Source organism: Schistocerca nitens, chromosome 7 (genome assembly GCF_023898315.1).
Source record: "Schistocerca nitens isolate TAMUIC-IGC-003100 chromosome 7, iqSchNite1.1, whole genome shotgun sequence".
NCBI classification, from domain to species: domain Eukaryota; kingdom Metazoa; phylum Arthropoda; class Insecta; order Orthoptera; family Acrididae; genus Schistocerca; species Schistocerca nitens.
This window is the reverse complement of record NC_064620.1, coordinates 267,269,255-267,294,393: the sequence shown is the minus strand read 5'-3', so window position 1 is coordinate 267,294,393 and position 25,139 is coordinate 267,269,255. Positions and strand designations below refer to the sequence as shown.

Sequence of the window (25,139 nt, the reverse complement as noted above, 5' to 3'; positions counted from 1 at the left end):
GGAAGGAAGTCGGCCGTGCCCTTTCAAAGGAACCATCCTGGCATTTGCTGGAGCAATTTAGGGAAATCATGGAAAACCTAAATCAGGATGGCCGGACGTGGGATTGAACCCTCGTCCTCCTGAATGCGAGTCCTGTGTGCTAACCACTGCGCCACCTCTTGTAGCTGTCTATCGTGCACAGCTGGGATGGTTTATAGTGTGGCTCGTGGGTAGAGCGCGCAGTGCGGTTTGTACGGTGACAAGAGAAACACAGGAAAGAAGAGAGAGGAGGACAGACACTGAGTATAGTAATGCATTAGAAAATGGTAACAAAGGACAGGAGCACTGGGGTAGGACGACGAAAAGCCATCAGACAAAAATCAAACAATGGAAAGCCCAGGATGGAATGTAACAGTATTACGAAAACGAAAAACGCGGGATGCACACATGCGCATGCGCGTAAATGCGATTCACATGCGCATGACTGCAGTTCTGGCAACTGAAGCCACACTGCAAGCAACAGCAATGTTGCGTGATGGGAGTGGCAAACTTTCCAAACTCCCAACGGATTCCAAACCAACAACCTCCCTCCTAGTCACCATGACCAACTATATCCCCACCCACAATAACTTCTCCTTTGAAGGTATTACCTACAAACAAATCCAGGGTACAGCTATGGGCACCCGCAAAGCACCAGTCTATGCCAACCTATTCATTGGCTGTCTAGAGAAATCCTTCCCAACACCCAGAATCCTAAACCCCTCACCTGATTCAGATTCACTGATGACATCTTTGCAACCTTGATCGAGGGTGAGAATACCTTATCCACATTCCTCCAGAACCTCAACAGCTTCTCCCCCATTTGCTTCACCTGATCCTACTCAATCCAACAAACCACCTTCCTAGATGTTGATCTCCATCTCAAAGATGGCTACATAAGTACCTCTGTCCATATCAAACCTACTAACCACCAGCAATATCTCCACTTCGACAGATGCCACCAGTTCCATACCAAGAAGTCCCTTCCATATGGCCCAGTCTCCTGTGGTTGTCGCATCTGCAGTGACGAACAGTCCCTCTCAAAATATACCGAGGGCCTCACTGAGACCTTCACAGACTGTAATTATCGTCCAATCTCGTACAAAAGCAAATCTCCCGTGCTTTATTTTCCAATCTCCCACAACCTCCCAAAGTCTCACCGTCCAGCTGAAAGATGTAGCTTTTGTGAATTGTGCAGGTGGGAACTCTCCCTGCAATATATCCTACGTTCCCATAAGCTTTCTGGCCTCAACCTTCATTAGTCATTTTTTTCACCCATCCAGACCCTAGCCTGTTCCTATTCCAGCACTACAGAGCCCTCATTCTACCAATGCTCCCAGTCTTTTTACTCTTCTCCTTTTCTACTACAACCCCCCCCCCCCCCCCAACCTCTCCCCTTTCCTCTATTTAGCCTCCCAACTGCACCTAGCTGCCCTACCCTCTCTCCAACTCGTTCTTGTGGACTTCCCAGCATCACTTCACTATCCGCCACCCCTACCCTGCTATACCTCCCCCTGCCTGCTCCACCTCCTCCTTACCTCCATCCAGTTTTCACTCCCATCATACATGTTGCTAGCAGGGTGGCTTCAGCTAAAAGAGACTGCAGTTATATGTGTGTGTGTGTGTGTGTGTGTGTGTGTGTGTGTGTGTGTGTGTGTCAGATATAGTTTCCAGTCAGTTATGTAATAACACTTTCTTTATGGTATGCTCAGTAATATAATATGCTCTCTGCCAAGGTAACATAAATATATTTACCACATGTTCTGGCATCAGGAGACTGCAAATGCCTTCTGCATCTGATGATGGTACGACTCAACTCAGTCCAAACAGCAGTCACGAGGAACTGTACTGCTCTGTACTTAGCATGACGCTTTTCCGCCAGGCACTGCTGATACTGCCACATGCGTATAGATGACTTCCGGCGTACAAGCAGCTGCCGTAATCTACTCGCCAAACCATTCCTGTGAAAGGTTTGAATGGAATCTTACAGTACCAAGTGCCACATATTTGCAAAGGCAATAAATTTCAGTTTCAGTATTGCGTAGAAGAGAGTACTTTCCCACAGCAGAGTTCCTCCCACTGAACTCGCCATCAGAGTGTGAGAAAAATGGATGTGCATACGGCTGTGCATTAATGTAAGGTAAAATAGGGTAAGTGCACTTTCAGGGCAAGTGCACAATTAGTTCATAGTTTCCATGAAATATGTCATACAGAGCTGCCACCGCATGATCATGTAGTGAACTATATCTACATTTATATCTACATGTACATCTACACCGACATACATACTCCACAAGCCACAGTTTGGTGCATGGTCAATGGTACCCTGTACTTCCAGAATGAAATTTTCACTCTGCGCTGATATGAAACTTCCTGGCAGATTAAAACTGTGTGCCAGACCAAGACTCGAACTGGGGACCTTTGCCTTTCAAGGGCAAGTGCTCTACCGACTGAGCTAACCAAGCATGAGTCACGCCCCATCCTCACAGCTTTCCTTCTGCCAGTACCTTGTCTCCTACCTTCCAAACTTCATAGAAGCTCTCCTGTGATGCTGCAGAACTAGCACTCCTGGGAGAAGGATATTGCAGAGACATGGCTACCCTGTACTACTACTACTAAGTAGTAGTGGCTGATACAGAAATACCTCAAGGAGGGGGGCAAAGATATCTTGAGCTACCTTTACTTTTACCATAATAAAAAATAATCAAGTCACATGCAAAGTTTAAGAAAGTTTAAATAAAACTGATTATTCACATATACAAGACAAAGCCATCTTAAGATATAAAAAAGTTCTGCTTCTGAATGTAAACTAGCTTCCTATTTGGCAAATAGTCTGTATTTACAACACTACGTATCAAAGGTTCTCTGTACAAGAAAACAGTAGAATATTCGTGCTTTTCCACGAACAAATTCCAGACAGAACAACATATTGAGATTATTAGAATGCCCATGACTTTTCTCGTAGGTATGTGTTAGCTATCTGCATGCCAGACAGAAATGTATAAAATACGATGATGCAGACGTGCATGCTACATAGGAAAGTACAACTACTCGATAACTCAATTCAGTCAAGTCAACTGACAAAAGAAATGAACAAATAGCATGCAGGCTGACTGGTGGAGGTGGCGCAAGTGGCAACGCAGGCGGCCCTGCAAAGGGGGGCATGCACCCCACGCCATTCACAAAAGAGAAACCAAGCTGTGATTGGCTTATGTGTTCATGAAACACAATAATTTATATACAGATGCAAAATTTAAAAGAACGAAAAATCCCAAAGATTGGTAAAGTTTTGCAAGAGTTTGAAATATAGCACATACTTCAATGTGAGATGCTTTTAATAATTTCCACAATGAAACTCTGTCTCGGAATCTGGCAGAGAACCCAGAGAGATTCTGGTCATACATAAGGCACATCAATGGCAAGACACAATCAATACCTTCACAGCGCGATAACAACGGTGAAGTCACTGATGACAGTGCTGCTAAAGCAGAGTTATTAAACATGATTTTCCGAATCTCCTTCAACAAACAAGACAAAATAAATATCCCTGAAGTTCAATCAAGAACAACTGCCAAGATGAGAAACATAGAAGTAGATATCCTCGGTGTAGCATGCAGCTTTCATCACTTGATAAAGGCAAGGCCTCTGGTCCAGACTGTATACCAGTCAGGCTCCTTTCAGAGTATGCTGATACAATAGCTCCATACTTAGCAATTACATACAACCACTCGCTCACAGAAAGTTCCGTATCCAAAGATTGGAAAATTGCTCAAGTCACACCAATACCCAAAAAGGGTAATAGGAGCAATCCGCTGAATTACAGGCCCATATCAATAACATCGATTTGCAGTAAGGTTTTGGAACAAATACTCTATTCGAACATTATGAATTGGCTCGAAGAAAACGATTTATTGAGACATAGCATCGATTCAGAAAACTTCGTTCTTGTGAAACACAACTAGCTCTTTATACTCATGAAGTAATGAGTGCTATCGACAGGGGATGTCAAATTGATTCCATATTTTTAGATTTTCATAAGGCTTTTGACACCGTTCCTCACAAGCGTCTTCTAACGAAACTCGTGCCTATGGAATATTGCCTCACCTGTGCGACTGAATTCATGATTTCCTGTCAGAAAGGTCACAGTTCTTAGTAACAGATGGAAAGCCATCAAGTAAAACAGAATTAATATCCAGCGTTCCCCAAGGAAGTGTTACCGGCCTTCTATTGTTCCTGATCTATATTAACGACATAGGAGACAATCTGAGTAGCCTTATTAGATTGTTTGCAGATGATGCTGTCATTTGCTATCTTGTAAAGTCATCAGATGACCAAAACAAATTGCAAAATGATTTAGATAAGATAGCTGTATGGTGCGAAAAGTGGCAATCGACCCTGTATAAAGGAAACTGTGAAGTTATTCACATGAGTACTAAAAGAAATCAGCTAAATTTCAATTACACAATAAGTCACACAAATCTTAAGGCTGTAAATTCAACTAAATACTTAGGGATTACAATTACAAATAACCTAAATTGGAATGATCACATAGACAATGTTGTGGTTAGAGAAAACCAAAGACTGTGATTCACTGGCAGCACACTTAGAAGACGCAACAGGTCTACTAAAGAGACTGCTTACACCACACTTGTCCACCCTATTCTGGGGTATTGCTGTGTAGTTTGGGATCCACATCAGGTGGGACTGGTGGATGACATCGAAAAAGTTCAAAAACGGGCAGCTCATTTTGTACTGTCACAAAATAGGGGAGATAGTGCCACAGACATGATACATAAAATGGAGTGGCAATCATTAAAACAAAGGCATTTTTCACTGCAACAGGATCTTCTCATCAAATTTCAATCACCAGTTTTCTCCTCTGATTGTGAGAACATTCTTTTGGCACCCACCTACATAGGGAGAAATGATCAGGGCTCACAAAGAAAAATTTAAGTGTTCGTTTTTTCCGTGCACCATTCGAGAGTGGAACGGTAGAGAGACAGCTTGAAGGTGGTTCATTGGACACTTTGCCAGGCACTTTATTGTGAATAGCAGAGTAATCACTTAGATGCAGGTGAAAAAATTCCAAAGCATTGAAATTTGCAGAAAAAATTGTGTGGATCCATTCATTATCTATCCACATTTCAACATCCTTGAAGTTACTCTTGGCCTTGAAAATACACCAATTATGATTTTCAAACTAGATGAGAGAGGATTTGTTAGAGATCCTTCAAAAAGTAAAGTTGTGGATGATAGGGAATTACCTTACTCAAGAACAAGACATTCTCCAGGATGGGATACTATTTCTGTTTTGTATAATGTATCCGCAAACAGAAACTCCCTCCATTAGTACTATTTAAAGGAAAATTCATATGGAATGACTGGCAAGCTTCTGAAGAATCAGCTTTTGATGGGCATAGAAACATGCATCTTTGAAGGGGATAGAAATCACAAGGCATGAAAATAGTACGGTTTAATTTTGCCTCCTAATCGAGTCCATCTTCTCCAGCTACTGGACTTGTGTGGGATGAAATACGTAAAAACTGCCACGGACATAGAGCTCATTAAGTGGTAAAAACATCAAATTGGCCAAAAGCTACCCAAGAAAGAATTTATTAATATCTTAAGCTGTGAGTGGGTGAATTTAGACCTATCCGTTATCCAGACAGCGTTTCAAAAAGTATGAATTTACCCACTCAAAAAGAATGTGATTTCAGAGGACATGTTCAATCCTAAACCCCTTCAATTTTGGAAAGCAGAGGACCCAAAGCCCGTTTCACAAGTATCAATCACTTATTGTACAACTGAAAAGTTGAAACAAGGCCGAAAAGTTCAGAAATTACTAAAAAAAATGAGACTAATAGGACAACTAGTAAGAAGTTGCAGTTTCTCACATAAACCCTAAAAACAGAAATTGATATAAAAGTTCATCAGACTCAGACACACAGCTTCGGAGATTCCAATGAGAACTACTGCAATGATCTACTGGAGGAAAGTTTGCATAAGAGGAGGAAGAGGAAACACTGACACTGGAAGCTGTGAAGAAAGAGTAGAACAAGGGAATGATTCAGCTTTGAAAGCTTCAGGGGAGTTAACTACGGATGACTGGGCAGTAAAGAAATATGTTGGCAAAACCCAAATATGATACTATGCGAGGAGAGCGCTCAATTTTGATGCAGGTGACTCCACTTTTATGTTTTGGAGAAAATCTTCAGCAATCAATAGCCAAACCATATTCGAGACCCTTCCTAGAGAAGACATTCGCTCAGTAGAAAAGAGTGATGATAAAAATATTTTTCCATACCCCAGAGTATAAAGAAGGGAGGACAAGACCTTTAATACTGATTTTTTTAAATTATAATGTGCAGTAATGTGTGTTTCAGTACATTTGGTTGTCATTTATTATTTAGTAAAACTACTGCTAGTCTGTTCATCATCGTAGTGTTTAAAACAACAAAATTTGCTATCACTTGTAATTTCCCCCTGTATTGTAAGCTGTATTATGTGAAAGATGAACATCTTTACCCTTTGTCAACATATTATCCTGATGATGAAAGACTGTTTTCTACGGTACATCATTAAAATATGTTCTTTGACACAATAAATCTTGGTTTTGATGTTACATATTTTCTTGAGGTCCACAAGCATTATGACACAGCAAGCACATGAGGAACTCAAAAAATTGTAATCCAACTCTGGAGCTTCAAACAGAAAAATAAATGTCAGAGTATGTACTACTGGACACTTTTTACAGTATTATTGTCAACTAAAAAAAAGAACTTTCACAGGTTATATTGTAGACTTATGCCACTTTAGTGAGGTAAGGTATATTATCAGCAGCAAATTTGAAGGAAAACCAACTACTGAATATGTATTTCAAAAATGGACAGCCTCATTACCACAGTCCAAGAAAATAAATTGATATAGCTGTATAAACAAAGGCTGTATGCCCATTTGAAGTCGAACTTCATGAATTTAACTGTGCAATTAACCACACCTCACCTTAAGTAAGAATGGTAACTGCACAAAAAACTGTGGATAATCAACAATATACGGTACTTCAATTGATGAAAGAACACAATACTAAATTGTTAAAGAAAAAAGAGAACTCAGTGAATATGTTACTTAGAAATAAAATCAATACAAAGTGTAAAGAAATTAAATGAAAATGCTGCATGAAAATGCTGCAGAAAATATGCAAAGGAATCAGAATGAAAATAGTCCCATCAAGTAGAGATTCAGTACATAAAAAATTCAAAATAATTTGAAAGCAAAGGTATCAACATTTTGTGTGTAAAGGAGCTCCTCTCAAATTTGAAGAATAGAGCGAAAGTTCAAAAGAATAGTACGAGGCCCAGTACAAGAGGGAGCTAGTAGCTTACGTGACAAAAGAAAAAAGAAGATTTGATTTGGAGGACACAGGGATATAGTGTTAGAGTCTGCGCGGAATACCGTGGCTGGTACATGTGCAGTCTGCAGGGCATGTGCAGGAAGAGTCGTAGTGGTGGGGTTATGGCCAGACGCTATAGGGAAAATGCTGAGCGCTGGAGGGGAAGTGCCATTCTAAACTGAAGCCTACACTCGCATTTTTTTGTAAATATTTAATAGAGCACCTCCACACCTACACTTCTGTGGCGACCACTCAGAAAGATCTACTACAACATCTGCTTTAGTTAGTATCTAAAAAGAATCTACTAAAAGTGCGGCAATTTATTTTCGCTTGGCTAGTTAACCGTTTGTAGCTTTCAGAGAAGCGTCAAGAGTGGCGAATTTTGAGTAAAACCTAGACATTGCTCTTGTTTACATGTTAAAACAAATTGCTTCTTTTGCCAAAATGCAGCAGAGTTGACACAGTAACACCTCAATAATATGTTGTGCTGATGCAATTGAAAGAGAATTCTGAAACCATGGCTTAAGTGGGGAACCGGGGAAAACTATGTTCAATAGCTTATGAAAAAGCACATCCTCGGTACAAAATAAACGTGTAATATCTTCACTCATGTTGCTCAAAAACCCATAGAATTTCTCATTTCACTAGCTATCGATGGCTCCTAAAAGTTACATGCTTTCACTGAAAAGATCTGAAGTTAGTGGCATAACACAGTATATAATGAAGTTTTACATAATAAGCATACGACAAAATACTCTCCCCTTTGTGAACTATCATTTGCCAAAATCCCATTTCGGTACCTCAAACCATTTATAACATATGAGGAATGTTTTGGATACTTCAAAAAATGGCTCTGAGCACTATGAGACTTAACTTCTGAGGTCATCAGTCGCCTAGAACTTAGAACTAATTAAACCTACCTAACCTAAGGACATCACACACATCCACGCCAGAGGCAGGATTCGAACCTGCGACCGGAGCAGTCGCTCGGCTCCAGACTGTAGTGCCTAGAACCGCCCGGCCACTCCGGCTGGCTTGGATATTTCACTCTGGCTTTATCACTGGTGTAGTGTGATCGCAAATCAGCGTGCTACATCAGATCAACTTTCTCCATATTGGTGACTGATACAGACCTCAACTCAAGTCTAATGAAAAATTCAGTATCTTACCTAAATTTCATATGCAGCAACATATCATGTAATATGCAACAAACAAAAAATCATAGCAACCTCTATTTTTCATTGCAAACTGTTTTGAATATTGTGCAGTGTCTTACTTCCGTGTAAATATCATAATAACTATGACCATTAAAAAAATGTTGGCCGCACCATCATAAGCCTGATACGAGGGTTGGAACTTAAATAGTGGCAACTATTTATTCACAGCCGATACAAAAGAGTTACATGTTTGCACATGTTACTGTCCTTCAAAGTAGTCACCAGCATTGTGTAGAACCCGTTGCCATCAATGTGGAAGGTGTAGTATACCGTTAGCAGAGCCTGTTCTGTTGATGGTGTGAATGGAGCGGTCTAGTGCCTGTCGAACCTCTGGAACAGTTCTGAAGCGAATGCCACAAAGTGGTTCCTTCATCTTCAGAATCAAATCAAAGTCACAAAGACTTAAGTCTGGGCAGTATGGTGGGTGGTACAGTACTTCCCAGTCCCATCAAGTAAACAGAGCAGCCACAACCTGTGCTATATGCACCTGCACATTGTCAAGCAAAATGATGGATGCGTTACGCAGAAAATGTCGCCGCTTCTTTCGCAAAGTTGGTCGCAGGTGATGCTCCAAAAACGAACAGTAATACTGTGCATTGATCGTCTGCCTTGAAGGAACGTAGTGTGTTAGGATAACACCATCACAGTCATACACGAAAATCACCAGAACTTTCACCATACTGGGGCTCTGGCACACTTTCGACTTTCGGGGCGACCCATAATGACGCCATTCATCAGATTGGCGTTTCAGTTTTGGCTCATACGATGTGGCCCATGTCTCATCCAGTGTTACGATACGGTATGAGAAAGCCTCTCGTTTGCGCTCATGGCACTCCAAGTGCATCTGAGCATCCATTTCTGCATTTCTGTCAAGTCATGCAAAAACCTTCATGATGCAATTTTTCACAAGCTCAGGTGTTCCTTCAGGATGCGAAGCACAGTCGTATGTGCTAATCCAGTTTTGTGGGCAAGCTCACAAATCGTATGGCATCAATCACTGTCCACTAACGCAGCAACAGCATGCACTTCTTCTCCAGATATGCTAGGACAACCTGCCTGATGCATGTCTGCCAAATTTTGCCGACCTTCGTTGAAGGCTTTTACACAACGTGCCACAGTTCTGTACGGTAATGGAGGAGGAGGAGGAGGAGGAGGAGGAGGAGACTAGTGTTTAACGACCCGTCGGCAATAACGTCATTTGAGACGGAGCACAAGCTCGGATTAGGGGAGGATGGGGAAGGAAATCGGTCGAGCCCTTTCAAAGGTACCATCCCGGCATTTGGCTGAAGTGATCTAGGGAAATCTCGGAAAACCTGTATTGGGATGGCCGGACGCAGGATTGAACCATCGTCCTCCCGAATGCAAGTCCAGTGTGCTAACCACTGCACCACCTCGCTTAGTGTACAGCAATGCCGATTCCCCACATGCCTCTTGAAGACCTTGATGACACTGTCGTGCTGTATGACCTCTGGCATATTCAATCTTGATCCAACTCGGTTGTTCCTGTTTCGTAAACATACTGACACCGTTACATTAGACCGCTCACTCACAAGTGACTGTTTTTCCCTCAATTGTGCGCACACCAGTGACATGGGACAGGCGAGTCCATTTGCTCGGAGGTAAGGTAGTTATGTCAACAACGTGTGCTATCAGTGACAATAGTAGATTCCATTTCATAGTGTCTCCACAGCAGTGTTGCCACTATTTAAATTCCAACCTATGCATATAAAGTTGTAGGTATCACAAAAATGATTTTTTTTACCAATCAGTTCCTGTAAAAACCAAATAGCTGACCTGCCAAAAGATGGCAAACAGTGTCAGTCTCTCCTTCCAAACAAATGAATGAATTCGCCCAGCCCTTTGCACGAAAATTGGTCACTGCGCATCAGCCACCTTATCCAGTGTAGACTCTACAGCCAGAATTTGGCAGAGATTCAGAAGCCCTGCTAGCTAACAAGACAGAAATACATAACATTCCTTTAGAATTTCTAAAATCATTGGGGCAACTGATAAATAAGGGATTATTCAAGTTAGTTTGTATTGTATATGAAACTATAGACATAGCACTGAATTTGCAGAAGAATACCAGTCACATAATTCAAAGACAGCAAGGGCAAATAATTGTGAGAATTATCATACAGTCAGCCTGACAATTCAAAAATACAAGTTGCTGAAAAAATAATACACAGAAGAAAGAAAGAAAAATTGGGGATGTGTTGGAGGACAATCAGTCTATCTTAGGAAAAAGTAAATGCACCAAAGAGGCAGTTCTGATGTTATGCTTGGACATAAGACATAATAAATATGAAGAACCTTTCACAGGATTTTTCGACATAGTGAAAGTGCTCAACCACATACAGTTTTTTGTCCACTTAATGAAGGAAAATTACAAGTCACAAATTTTTGTACAGTGATCAGAGGGAGTGTCACGAACAATGTACTAAAAATCCTTACTGGTGGGTTGTGATCGTGCAGTTGGGGGGGGAGCTCTGCATGTTACTTTTTATTGTTTTCTTGAATAATATGAAAACTAATTTAGAACTAATAATGTTTGCATTGTGGAGGATGGAAAAATCATAGATCATTAAAAAATAGTGATTTAAAGGCATCATATAAATGCTTATTGTGAAATCAAGTGGCTTAAGAACAAATACTAAATGTGTGTACCACACCTAAGAGCATCAGAGCCATATTAAAGGATAAATTGTGTTCGAGTTATTTCTTGGTGAGTGGTGAGAAGGTGTAACAGTGAGCAGAGATCCATGGGGGTAGAAGCGTGAAGATGTGAGGGACTGTAGTTCCCCATACTGTGTTTATGCACTTCCCTCCTTCATAAGTTCATAAACTGAAGAGCGAGCAGACAATACTTCACTCTCTCTAACCCACTATGTCACAAAAACCAACTACAGGGTGTTTCATGAAGTTACATCAACTCTTCTGCAGTGCCTTTTTTAATCACTGATGACAGTGTGCAGACATAAATCTCTGCACACTTTTTCCTCTACTGGAGAGGAAACTGATTCTTAATCATCCTGTACAGTAGCTGTGGAGCTCTACCAGGAAAGGCAGCTTCCATCGTCACACATGCTGTTCTCTTTTCATTTTGAAAACAGACAATAGCTCCCCAGCCTCTCTTGTCCAGTTCTCTTAACTTGTCCAGTTCTCTTAAGCAAATAGACAATATAACTCCACTGACAACAATCTGGCATCCTACCTTCCCTCAAGCTTCTACCCTCCATTACCCCCCCCCCCCCCCCCCCCACTATACCCTGTTCACTCCCAGAACACAATTTATCTTTTAATATGACTTTAACGCACTTAGATGAGGAACACACATTAATGTTTTCAGTCTACTTCATTAAACAATAAATATTCATTTTGTACCATTAAAATACTATTTTCAATAATCTGTGAATAGTCCATCCTCATCCACATGGAAATTTTAAGTCCTAGAAAAAAACATGAATATGACATTTTTTTGAAGGATATTTAAATTAGCTTAATTTTGTACTGAAAAACATTTTCGCTAGAAACTGCAGTTTTCACATTATTCAAGAAAAACATAAAAAGTAACTTTGAAACAATCCTATCCCCCTACACACACACACACACACACACACACACACACACACACACCAATCAGGATTTCTTGTATTCTGTTCATGGCATTCACTCCTACTGCAGTACAAAATTTTGCAACTACACAAATGTTTCCCCCTATTCAACTTCTTTTGGCCTTTGCTGAATGGGCTACTTACAAAGTGCTTGAAATTCTCAGAAGAATAGGTATTCAATAAAGGAAAAAACGCAAGAATCAAGGGATTAAATTGGACTTAAGGAAAGGAAGCAATCTTTCTCCTCTACTGTTCAAGGTATATATCTAAGAAGCAACAGAGGAACTAAAAGGACTAAAATGCATGGTGAAAGGTTATTAATGACCAGATTCACAGATTATATTGCTATGCCCTCTGAAAACAAGAAGAATTACAAGATGTGGTGAATGGAATGAATGGTCTATTAAGTAGAAAAACCAAAGTACCGTGGATCGCAAGTAGAAATGTAATCAACAATAACCACAAAATAAAAATTGGGGGCCACTTGGTAAGCAAAAGGAGAGAATTTTCTTACCTTAGAAGGACAAAGGATAACACAAAAAGTTGACTAGCAGAAAGAAAAATGGAATCCCTCATCAAAGAAAGTCTACTAGTATAAAATATAGGTCATAATTTGAAAACTGAATTTCTCTGCAGAATCAGAGAGGTAAAGAACTTGTGGAAAACACTAACTAGAAAAAGGGATGGTATTTGTTAAAGACATTGGACAATTACTTACATTGTACTGCATGAGGTCATAGGTGGCAAATCTGGTATCAGCAGTCACAATTAGAATATATACAACAAATAACAAGAATGCTGGGTGTAACTGCTACTCTGAAATCGATTGACACAGGAGAGAAATAATGGACCAGCGTAGTGGGTAGCCTCAAAAAAATTTTGAGTCAGTTACACATGAGCCCCAAGAATTAATGGAACTAACTATTCTTTCTAGTGGGAGATTGTTGGATAAATTTAGACTATCAGCATTCATTACAAACAGAACAATTCTATTGACTTTGCCGTTAATTTCATTCATGAACAATGAATGTAAGATTAGAGTGTTTAAGTAATTAAGTATTTATGCATTTAATATTTCCACTGCTTCACTGATGAATGGAAATGGAAAACTAGCAGCTAACAACAGTACAGCAGTGTTCTACTACACCCTGCATAGCGTAGTTGCAGTATGAGACATAAGCAACCACAGGTAACACTCTTAAAATGTGTCCTGCAACAGTCTAGCTTTAGCTGATATCTGGGACCTGTTCTGATACCAAGAGTAGTTATGTGTAAACAATTTGTCACTGCAAAGCTCCACTAGCAAAGGGCAACTACAGAGTATGCATTTGCTATATCTTAACTCTCAGAATAGCAGTTACAGTTACAATTTAGAATTAAAACTGTGAATATATGAACACTTAAAATGCTAAATTAAGCTATTAAAGGGAAAATTCAATACTTCTTAAGCCTTTTCTTCTTCTTCTTTGCAGAATCCATGCAAATTTTTACTTCAGATGTTTGTTTGAGTGTACCCAATTCCATAGGTATAATGTCATTCACTAATGGACTGTCTGGTGAACTGACACATGACTTTGATTTCTTCATTGGTGATGACAGCTGAGATATGACCTGAAAAATGACAATCTGGGTGTAGGCATGTGAAGAAGGTTTTCATCCAAAAACATCTACAATAGTAAGTGGAATGAAAAGAACTGTAACTTAGCACTCCTTTAAAGGCAGTACCGCCATTAGACTGTTGTTTATTTACAGTGTTACATTTACACTTACACGATCACGATTACGGCTTCAAAGTGCCCTTATCAAGTGTTTTCTACTTTCAGAAAACACTTGATAATGGCACTTTGAAGCCGAAATATATTATGGCTGTGGCCCCACATTATGAAAAAATTATTAAATGTCAGCCTAGCTAAGCATTTGCTGATGTGCTTCGCATCAAATGGCTGAAGATAAAATTATTGAAAGCACCTGCTTTCAGAAAACACTTGTTAATGGCACTTTGAAGCCAAAATCGTGATCATGTAAGTGTAAATGTAACACTGTAAATAAACAACAGTCTAATGGAGGTACTGATTTTAAAGAAATATATTATGACTGTGGCCCCACATTAGGAAAAAATTATTATATGTAACTTAGCAGTTTGATAAAATACTGTAATAGATAGTTAACACACAACATCAGTTCACATTTGCATATCTGATACGAATTGTGATATTTCATTGGATACTGAAAAAAGAATCAACAGTTTCCAAACATTGCAATACATATGTACTTATTCCTTGTTGTTGTCAACATTATCCCAGTTTCCACCAGTACATCTGATGTAGGTAAAGGACCTCTTTGTAAAGATACATAATCCCCAGTAAAATGAAAAACCAGTCCAAAGGTGCAGATTTTACATTTTCATTCAGATTATTATCCCTATGCACTGTACCTGTTTGTTGCACATTTTTGACATGGTTTTCATATATCTGGCAATACCATTATGTTACAATGATTTGAAATGAATCTCGGCCCTGAAACTAGTCACTGAGTACATAAAAAGTAACATTTGCAACTTTGGACTGGTTTTTCATTGTACTGATTAACAGAAGTTGCTGACTCACAGCTATTCCAGCATGCTAGAAGTTTGTAAATATATATAATCGCCAATTGTAACTTTTGTTTTAGACATTTGTACATGATTTTATTCACATAAAACATGGATAGCTGAAATACACGGTATTAGACTTTTGTAGAATGAGGTCTGTAAGGAAATTAGGATCAACATATCCAGTCTATCATTTCACAGAGTTCAATATTTTTTGTATTATTTATTTACACGTCTAGTTCCATATGACCAAATTTGAGGAGCAAATTTCCAAGGTCATGGAATGTGTCAGTACATGAAATTATAACATTAAAGTAATAACAGATAAAATAAAATGTTTATGAACCCATAAAAAGTCATGCCATTAGTTAAAGTAAACCCAATCAACAATATAACATAGGAATCAGCTTAATTTTTCAAGGAACTCTTCCAGATTAGGAGTGCCCCGTGAGGGAAACTCTTCAGTTTTGATTTGAAAATGCGAGGATTACTGCTAAGATTTTTGAATTCTTGTGGTAGCTTATTGAAGATGGATGCAGCAGTATACAGCACACTTTTCTGCACAAAAAGAAGTGTGATCCGAATGCAGACTGGATTTCTGCCTAGTATTAGATGAGTGAAAGCTGCTAACTCTTGGGAATAAGCTGATATTATTAACAAGAAATCACAGTAAAGAACGTATATATTGAGGAGCGAATGTCAGAATCCGCAGACTAGTGAACAGGTGTCTAAAAGAGGTTCACGAACTTACACCACTTATTGCCCGAACTGCCCGTTTGAGCTAAAAATATCCTGTGAGAATGAATGAGAAGAGCTAACCCAAAATAAAATACCATATGACATAAGTGAATCAAAATAAGCAAAGTAGACTAATTTTTGTGTTAAACCATCACTTACTTCAGATACCGCTCGAAAAGTAAAAATGGCAGCATTAAGCCTTTGAACAAGATCCTGAACATGGGCTTTCCACGACAGTTTACTACCATTCTGAACACCTAGAAATTTGAACTGTTCAGTTTCACTAATTATATGCCCATTATGTGAAATTAAAACATCAAGTTTTGTTGAATTGTATGTTAGAATCTGTAAAAACTGAGTCTTACTGTGATTTAGCTTTAGTTTATTTTCTTCAAGCCATGAACTTACATCCTGAACGGCACTATTTGAAACAGGGCCAATGTTGCACACATCCTTTACTACCAAGCTAGTGTCATCAGCAAACAAAAATATTTTAGAATTACCTATAATACCAGAGGGCATATCATTTATACAAATAAGGAACAGGAGTGCCCCACACTGTGAAGAATGAGCTTTTGCTGTCTGTTGTTAAAGTAAGAGGTGAGCCCATTGTGAGCCACTCGCTGTATTCCATAATGGTCCACATCTAGAGCAATATTTTGTGATCAACACAATCAAATGCCTTAGTTAAACAAAAAAAATTTTAACACTCTTACATGACTATAGGAATGTTAAAATCCAATCCCTCAACACTCAGATGCAAAGCTCCCATCAGACACAAAGCAGAAAGGTGGAGACAAGTATAATAAACAAAATAAAATCTAAAGATAGTTACACAGGAGTGTGGCATATGGAAGGGTAAGATGTCTAGGACACGGATTTGTTGTATTCTTTAGAATGGATTTTTGACACTCTCTAAGGCATAAACAAGAATCAGGAGCATTTTTTGCTAAACCAAAACTGCATTGCATAGGATCTTGTCCCACAATGACAATGCACCAACTTACTAGCTGATGAAACTGAATAATTTCTAGCCAAGTTACAATCCACATTTCTGCAGCAACCTTACAATCCAGATATAGTATTCACATGATCTGAAACCATCACTGAACACCATTCTAGGTCCATGGAATTACTTTTTCTATATGAAAGTGTACCTGAATAACACTTACATTGAGATGTGTTGTGAACAGCTTAACTGTTTGAGATTGTGCATTCATGTGTACAACTGAAAAACTGACATTAGCCAACATTGCATGTTAACTTGAGAAATAGAGCCATGACCAAAGTAAATGGAATTTTTCATTTTAAAGATTTTAGCATACCATCACTAAAATTAGGAACATAATGAACAGCAACACATTTTGGGAGTCAAGCTCAATCATCTGGCTGTCCAAGTTAACCCAATATAAAACACACTTCAAAAGCACTCAAGATCAAAATATAAAACAAAGAAAAAAAAATAAAAATAATATTTGGACATGAAGTCCTCCTCTTAATTTAAAAATTACAACACCAATTCTCTGCTCCACTTCACCATGTTACCACATATCCTCCAGATGGACAATATTACAATAAAACTCTTTGTAAGCAGAAATAAATGAAAATTCTCAAGCTCACAAATACGGTTAATGTTTCGGTGAAAGTATTGTCATCCTCAACTTTAACACAATTTTGTTTTATTTTTGTTTCAAACAGACATATTTCATGGTTACTGAAACATGAATTCTTCCCCAGTCAATAAAAAAAATTTAGATGTCATTTTTCTCTCTTAATATGAGGGCTATTCAGAAAGTATGGAACGTTTCAGCATTTAAAAAAAAAAAAAAAAAAAAAAACTAAGTACAAGAACTACATTTTATTATATACATCTGAAAGAGTGACTGACATACTACTTTGTCACATAGTCACCAAACACATTGAGGTACTTATCATAGTAGTGGACAAGCTTTGAAGGACCTTCGTCATAAAATTCTGTGGCCTGAGACTTCAGCCAGTGAGTCGTACCTGCTGGAGTTCCGCATCCTTGTGTGCCCCCACTCCATCGACTGTAATTTTGTCTCTCAATTGACATGTTTCACCCAAGTCTCGTCACCGGTTACAATTCAATCCATTAATGAATCACTATGTTTGTGGTAGGCCTCCAGAAATTTCAATGTTGCCCCCATTTGCTGTTCTTTATGGTGCTCTGTAAGTATTTTGGGCACCCATCGTGCACAAAATTTGTGTTAGCCTAGGTTTTGAGTGACAATTTCAAACAATAAAGTCCGTGAAACTTGTGGAAAAGAAAGCGAAAGGTCTATCATTGTGAAGCGACGGTTTTTATCAACTTTAGTGACAAGATTGTCAGTCACAATGCTCGGGCGTCCGCTCTTCTCTTCATCATGAATATCGGTTCGGCCATTTTTAAACCAAATGCACTATTTCCAGATGGAGCATTCACTCAATTACGTTGTTTCCATACACTTCGCACAGTTCATGATAAATTTCTATAGGTTTTAGGTTTTTTGCCAACAGAAACCTAATCTCACACCGCACCTCCCAACTGGCGGGATTTTCGATTGCAGCGCACATTTCAAATTCGAATATCGAAAAAACCAGACGCGCAGAGACTTTCCAACTGTGACAGATGGATGCCGACTGAGCTGTCGAGCACACACATACCAAAATATATATGATTGGTGGGTGCCTAGCAGCGCCAGGCGGAAACGTTCCCTACTTTCTGAATAGCCCTTGTACCTCATTAACTGTTATCACAGAGCTATACACCAAGTTTGGTGTGATTACATTGTGAGAGGTAGCAAATTTTTAACCCACATGCTCTTCAGTTGTAATAATACAAAAACAGGAAAAAAAACTTACAAACCTGTGAGTCTTGCATGTTCTGGCTGGATCTCCCCTTTTCTTCTTGTGACGATGTATGTTCTATAGTCACAAAAGAAGATGGGAACTGCTGATTACAAATAGCCTGATAACTTTCATCTTCAGTTTCTTTTTTCTGTACTGTTCTAATGCATTTCAGATTCATAACAGGTTTCACACGCTTGCGTTTTGCAGGTTTCTTGACATCTTGTGTACTCTGGCACAATTTTGGAGATACAGCTTCTGAACTCCTGTTGTATATTGTCAATAATTTGATGGAATTTTCTGGCTTTAGAGGGCTGTACTTTAAATCTGGATTTTGGGTCAAAAACGAAATATCTGGAGTAAAATTCTGGCTGAAGTTTTCGTTGTAAGCTGCAGGAAAATCATGGTTTGAGTTGACTAAAGCTGAATTCAAATGATAAAATATTTTTCTATCAGTCTGTGTGACAGATGGCTCTCTTGGTAAGTTTGAGTTATTCTGAGAGAGAAATGAGATTTGCAGAGGTTCTGACTGCTCCGAGTTAGACTCTTCATTATGCACAAACTGAATACCGCTTGAGTTATTTTCATCGACAGCACAAGTACCATCACAGTCCTCTGCAGCAAGTGAAACACAATGTGCATTTAAACATTGAGAATTTCTTGAGCTGTTCTGCTCTAACTTTTGTGTGTACTCAGTGCTATTGCTTTCAGGGGGAGGAACATACTCCTGAGGAGCAGAGCTGAAATGACTATGTCTATCTAGAGTAGTGTTACCATCCTTTAGCTCACTGGGGATCGATACCTGTGCCTGTACAGACTTTAAAAAATTAACAGAGTCTGTAGTAACTGTTTTAAGCATTAAATTGCTTTCAGATCGTACAGCACAGATTTCACAATTTAATGAAAGCTTTTTGTCTTCTGTGTTCATCTCTAACTTCAAGTCAGAATTGAGTAATTTACACACATTATTTTTATCTGAAACAAGAGACTCCTTTCCCGGAGTCAATATGTTGGGTCTAGTACTTAAATGTAGAGTGTTTCCTGCATTTTCCTTGGCTTTCTTGTTGTGTTTCGATCTTTTGAAATCCCTCCAATGGAGAGCATTTGTTTCTCTCTTTAGTACTGGTGATTGTGAAGGGCCAACCGTTTCCTCTACCCCTTTCTGGCTATAATACTTTTGTCGCTTCCTGTGGGAAGTAGTTACTGCTTTTGTCTTAAGAACTGGTGACACTGGTAGCTTAACTAACTGCTCTGCACTCTTACCCTCACTACAACGCCTCATGCGTTTTCTACGAGAATTAGTTCTAGCTTCCACGCTAAGTACAGGAGACTGGGACAATCTAACAGTATCTTTCACACTGACATTACACATATTGCGCACATCTTCATTTGCTGAATAAAAATCTTTCCCCATAACCCTGTCATGCTGCTCCTCTTCTGGTATTACCAAAGATTCCTTTCGTCTGTGAGAATGTACTTTTGATAATAGACTCACTGATACATCCAGAAATGATGCTTCATGGTCAAGTGACAGACAACTGTTGCCTACCTCATAATTCTTTGTTACTAGTTCCTCAACTTTACTTTTCCTTTTAAGAGGCACGTGCACAATTGTTTCTTTAGCACAGTCTTTTGACAGTCTTCCCGACACAACATCCAGCACAGGAGATCCACAGTCATTTTGTAATGCACCTGAACATTTTAAATTAGGTGACGCAGTATGACCGTGAGCATACTGGGACTCATTTCCTGCGTTTATTAACCTTTCTGAAGTTGATTGGGGAAAACCAGATGAAGAATGTATACTATCATTTTTTGTTCTCTCTATGTTCCTTTGAAAATGTTCATTAGACATTTCTAATGTATGGGTCATACTCAAATCATGACTATCGTTTTGGAAAACACTGACTGATTCTTCTTCAATATGACAATCATTCTTTGGTTCTGAACTGATGTCATTACTCTTCATTGAATCCACATGCGGACCATCTGACAAATCTTTTGCAACAGCAACTGGTAACATCTCACTGCTCATTGCTATTGAGCCCCTCCTCTGGTTCTCAATATCAACAATAGGCTCAGATTGTTCACGTTTCACAAACAAACGACTAACTTTTGCACGCTTCTTTCGTGGTGTCTTATGTTTTGTGGTGACACAGTCATCAAAATTAAGTCTGGTCACTACACGGTGGTTCTGAAGGTAATTTAGCCTGGGTAGTTTCTCTGATGAGTGAAGATCACTGTCACTGCTAGATGGTGAGCTCCAGGATATTCTTGATACACTTTCATCTGAAAAAGCTTCATTTTCACTTTGCTGGTTTCTAGGGCTGAAGAATCCAGACCTGTAGTTATCCCACTTCTGTAAAACAAGATTTTAATCATACATGCATATGCAACATAAACATCATAGTTTTTAGTAGTAAATGGATATAATGTTTAAATACACTAACAATCACACAATTAACATACATTATTTAATGAAAGATACAATTAGTATATACCACACGGGGGTTTTCTGCACAAATACTTTAAACTGTAGAAATAATGAAAATTTCAAGAATGTTTACTACAATTAAAATAGGTATCTACTTAGACTTCAGAACAATTTGCATTTTTTGTGATACCATACAAAACAAGGGCAATCCCATAAAAAGACGTGTAGCAATTTTAAAGCCACAGCTGTTAACAAAATATTCAGGACGATTTGCAATCTTAAACACTGGGGAAGTTCACAAAGGTTGGAGAAGATTTCACTCATTGCGCTAGTTCATGTTTTTATAACTGGAGGAGAGAAGTACTTTTTGCAGAATAACTCAGACACGGACTGTTTTACATAACAGCAGATCTATTAAAAACATAAAGGAAATTGGAAGTATCAATGTCCATCACTGTTGTTATCATCATCATCATCATCATCATCATCATCATCATGAGCAGCAAGGGCACTCCACAGTAAAACATAAGTATTGATATAGACTGAATAGAAATAAGGAACACCAGAGTATCTACTTCTGCATTTCACATATACTCTGCAAGCTACCATATGGTGTATAGCAGAGGGCACCCTGTACAACCACTACTCCTCATTTCCTTTCCTGTTCCACTCACAAATAGAGCAAGGGAAAGACGACTATCCAGATGCCTCCTTACAAGCCCTATTTTTTCTTATCTTCATGGTCCTTACACAAAATGTATGTTGGTGGCACTAGACTCATTCTGTCGTCAGCTTCCAGTTCTGGTTCCTAAATTTTTTCAATACCGTTTCCCGAAAATAGCTTCTGTCTTCACTCCGGGGGTTCTCATTTGTGTAATACTTGCATGTTGTTTGAACCTACTGGTAACAAATCTGACAGCCTGCCTCTAAACTACTTTGATGTCTTTCTTTTGTCCAATCTGGTGCAGATCCCAAACACTTGAACACTACTCAAGAACAGGTCACACTAACATTCTATGTGTGTCTCCGTTACAGATAAACTACAGTTTTCCAAAATTCTCCCAATAAACCAAAGATGACCATTTGTCTTCCCTACCACACCTCTCACAATTTCATTCCGTTTCATATTACTTTGCAACAATTTGCTCAGATGCAGCACATTACTGATGCCTGTATCGTAACATTATGGGTTTGTTTATCCTACTCATCTGCATTAACTTGCTTTTCTCATTTTTCTACATTTACAACTGGCTGCCATTCATCAACCATCTAGAAATTTTGTCTAAGTAATCTCATATCCTTCAACAATCACTCGATGATGACACCTTCGCATGTCACAGCATCAGCAGCAAACAACTGCAGATTGCTGCCCACCCTATCTATCAGATAATTTATATATACAGAAAATAGTAGTGGTCCTACCACACTTCCCTGGAGCAGTCCTGACGATATCCTTGTCTCTGATGAACATCTGCCATCGAGGATAAAATATTGGGTTGTATTACTTAAGAGGTCTTCGAGCCAAAGAAGCAAAAAGTAGTTTACAAATCTGAAGAACAAGAGTATCTGGTACAAGCAGCACCTCACTAGCTTTTGTTCACTGCTATGTCTCCGTAGATATTCTGCAAGTGCCTATGAATATCTGTGATGTTCTGATTTCCCGCCAAAAGAAACCCTCTAGTTGGAAGCACCTCCATTACATATCCATTTTTAGGGTTGGGTTGTTTGGGGAAGGAGACCAAACAGCGATGTCATTGGTCTCATCGGATTAGGTAAGTACAAGGAAGGAAGACCCCGATGCCCTTTAGACCCAATTTTAAAGGCTACATATCGCAACACTACTTATCGAAAGCTCATGAAACTATAGGGGCTGATGTGGGAATATCCCACAATGGCCCACAACAAAATCTTCTTGGTTTCAACCAAACTTGACTGAGAAAAAAATGTGTTGTATTGCTTACTGAATGTGCCTCGTACAAGAACCAAAAGGGTACAATAAGACTGAAGTATCAAGGACGAAGTGCTGTGATTCAAATGGTTCAAATGGCTCTGAGCACTATGGGACTAAACATCTGAGGTCATCAGTCCCCTAGAACTTAGAACTACTTAAACCTAACTAACCCAAGGACATCACACACATCCATGCCCGAGGCAGGATTCGAACCTGCGACCGTAGCGGTCGCGCGGTTCCAGACTGAAGCACTAGAACCACTCGGCCACTACGGCCGGCTCTGGGATTAAAAATGGTGTAAGACAGGAATGTAGTCTTTCACCCCTACTGTTCAATCTATACGTCTAAGAAGCAATTATGGAAATAAAAGGAAGGTTAAAGACCGGGATTAAATTTCAAGGTGTAAGGATATCAATGACTAGATTCACTGATGATGTTGTTACACTTAGTGAAAGTGGAGAAGAAATATCGAATCTGTTGAATGGAATGAACACTATAATGAGTACAGAATGTGGATTGAGACTAAATCAAAGAAAGGTGAAAGTAATGTGAAGTAGCAGAAATGAGAATACTGAGAAACTTAACAGCAGAATTGATGATCACAAAGTAGATGAAGTTAAGGAATTCTGCTACCTAGGCAGCAAAATAAACCACAATGGATGGAGCAAGGTGGACATAAAAAGAAGACCTGCAATGGCAAGAAGGGAATTCCTGGCCGCAAGAGCCTACTAGTATCAAACAAAGGCACAGCATTGTATTGCAGTGAAACATGGTCTATGGAACAACCAGAACAGAAGAGAATCGAAGTATCTGAGATGTGGTACTACAGAAGAATACTGAAAATTAGTTGGACTGATAAGGTAATGAACGAGTAAGTTCTCCACAGAGTCATACTTCCCACGGTACCATCTATTTCCTGTGGTAATGTAAACCTGTCAGCATATATGTATTTTGTCTCACTGATCCACTTTGTTTATTTCTCAAAAGCTCTTCTCTTCTGCGACAGCCAATTTCTTAATCAATGTACCATTTAAATTTCAACACAGCTGTATAAATGGGATGTTGACAAGTTACAGATGTACAGATTTCTCATCTCTACATCTTTTTTATTCCATATACAATTCCAAACTCATGATTTTAACAACATTTTTAATTTGTCTGTATTCTTAGACTATTTAGCATAAAATTACTGAAATCCATTAACTAATCACCTAGTTCATTTACTTGCTCTTAGCTTCTGTGAGGATGTGCTCACCAGTTCAATTTTTTTCTAACTATATACATGGTGCAGGTTATGGGGTACATGATCTGGTATTGTATCCTGTCAACAGGCATACTCAAAAAGCCTCCATACAGTGCACAGCTTAATACCTCTGCTGGTAGAGCTAACACACTCATCCACCAGTTGGTGTGCTCAAAGATGTGTGCTGGCTCAGTTGCTCACCACCTAACAGAAGAACATAAAGAGCAACAAAGGACCACCTGTGCAGAATTGCTTGCACATTACGAGGCTGATTGTGACAGTTTTTTGTCAAACATTGTCACAGGCGATGAATTATGGGTTCATCACTTCAAACTGGAAACAAAACTGCAATTCATAGAACAGTGCCACACCAACTCTGCTCTGTAGAAAAAGTTCAAAGGTGCACTCTCAGCCGGTAAAGTCATGGCATGGAATTCTGAAGGGTTTATTCTGTTTGATGGCCTCCCTCATGATGCAACAATCAACTCTGAAGTGAACTGTACAACCCTTAGGAAACTGAAGAAACAACTTTAGCATGTTCATCATCATAGAAATGCAAAACAAACTTCTCCTTCTCCATGACAATACAAGACCTCACACAAGTCTGCACACCCAAGAGCAGCTCACAAAATTTCACTGGACTGTTCTTCCTCATCCACCCTACAACCCAGATCTTCCACCTTCTGACTTCCATCTGTTTGGTCCAACGAAGGATGGTCCCCGTCGCAAACAGTATGTGCATGTTGGGGAGGTTATTGATGCAGCAAGAAACAGCTTCGATATCGACCAGTAGATTGGTACCACAGGGGCATATAAGCCCTCCCAGTAATGTGGCATAAGACTGTCACATTGAATGGATATTATGTAGAAAAATAGGGTCCTGCAGCCAAAAGAGTTGGGAATAATATGGTGTATTGGACACCTAAATGAAACCAACCTGGTTTCAGAAAAAAAAGTGTTGTATTACTTATTGAACAGCCCTCATACATACTGTATACACTAGTTTTTCCTTATACCTTCTCTCTACTTTTCTCAGAATTTCGAACATCTTCCATCATTTTACATTGTCAAAAGCTTTTTCAAATCAACAAATCCTA

The 25,139-nt window shown here is 39.1% G+C and overlaps 1 protein-coding gene across 1 annotated transcript in view; it reads right to left on the bottom strand.

The window, feature by feature from the left end:
- The window catches only part of LOC126195401 (uncharacterized), a 152,931-nt gene extending 132,925 nt beyond the window's left edge, over positions 1 to 20,006 (bottom strand). Inside the window, exons 1-3 of the mRNA XM_049933994.1 lie at positions 18,434 to 20,006; positions 13,681 to 13,850; positions 1,774 to 1,979 (exon numbers count right to left, since the gene is read on the bottom strand). Coding sequence (XP_049789951.1) covers positions 1,774 to 1,979; positions 13,681 to 13,850; positions 18,434 to 19,828 — 1,771 coding nt within the window. The 5' untranslated portion in view covers positions 19,829 to 20,006. The remainder of the gene's footprint in view (positions 1 to 1,773; positions 1,980 to 13,680; positions 13,851 to 18,433) is intronic.
- Positions 20,007 to 25,139: the final 5,133 nt, after the last annotated feature.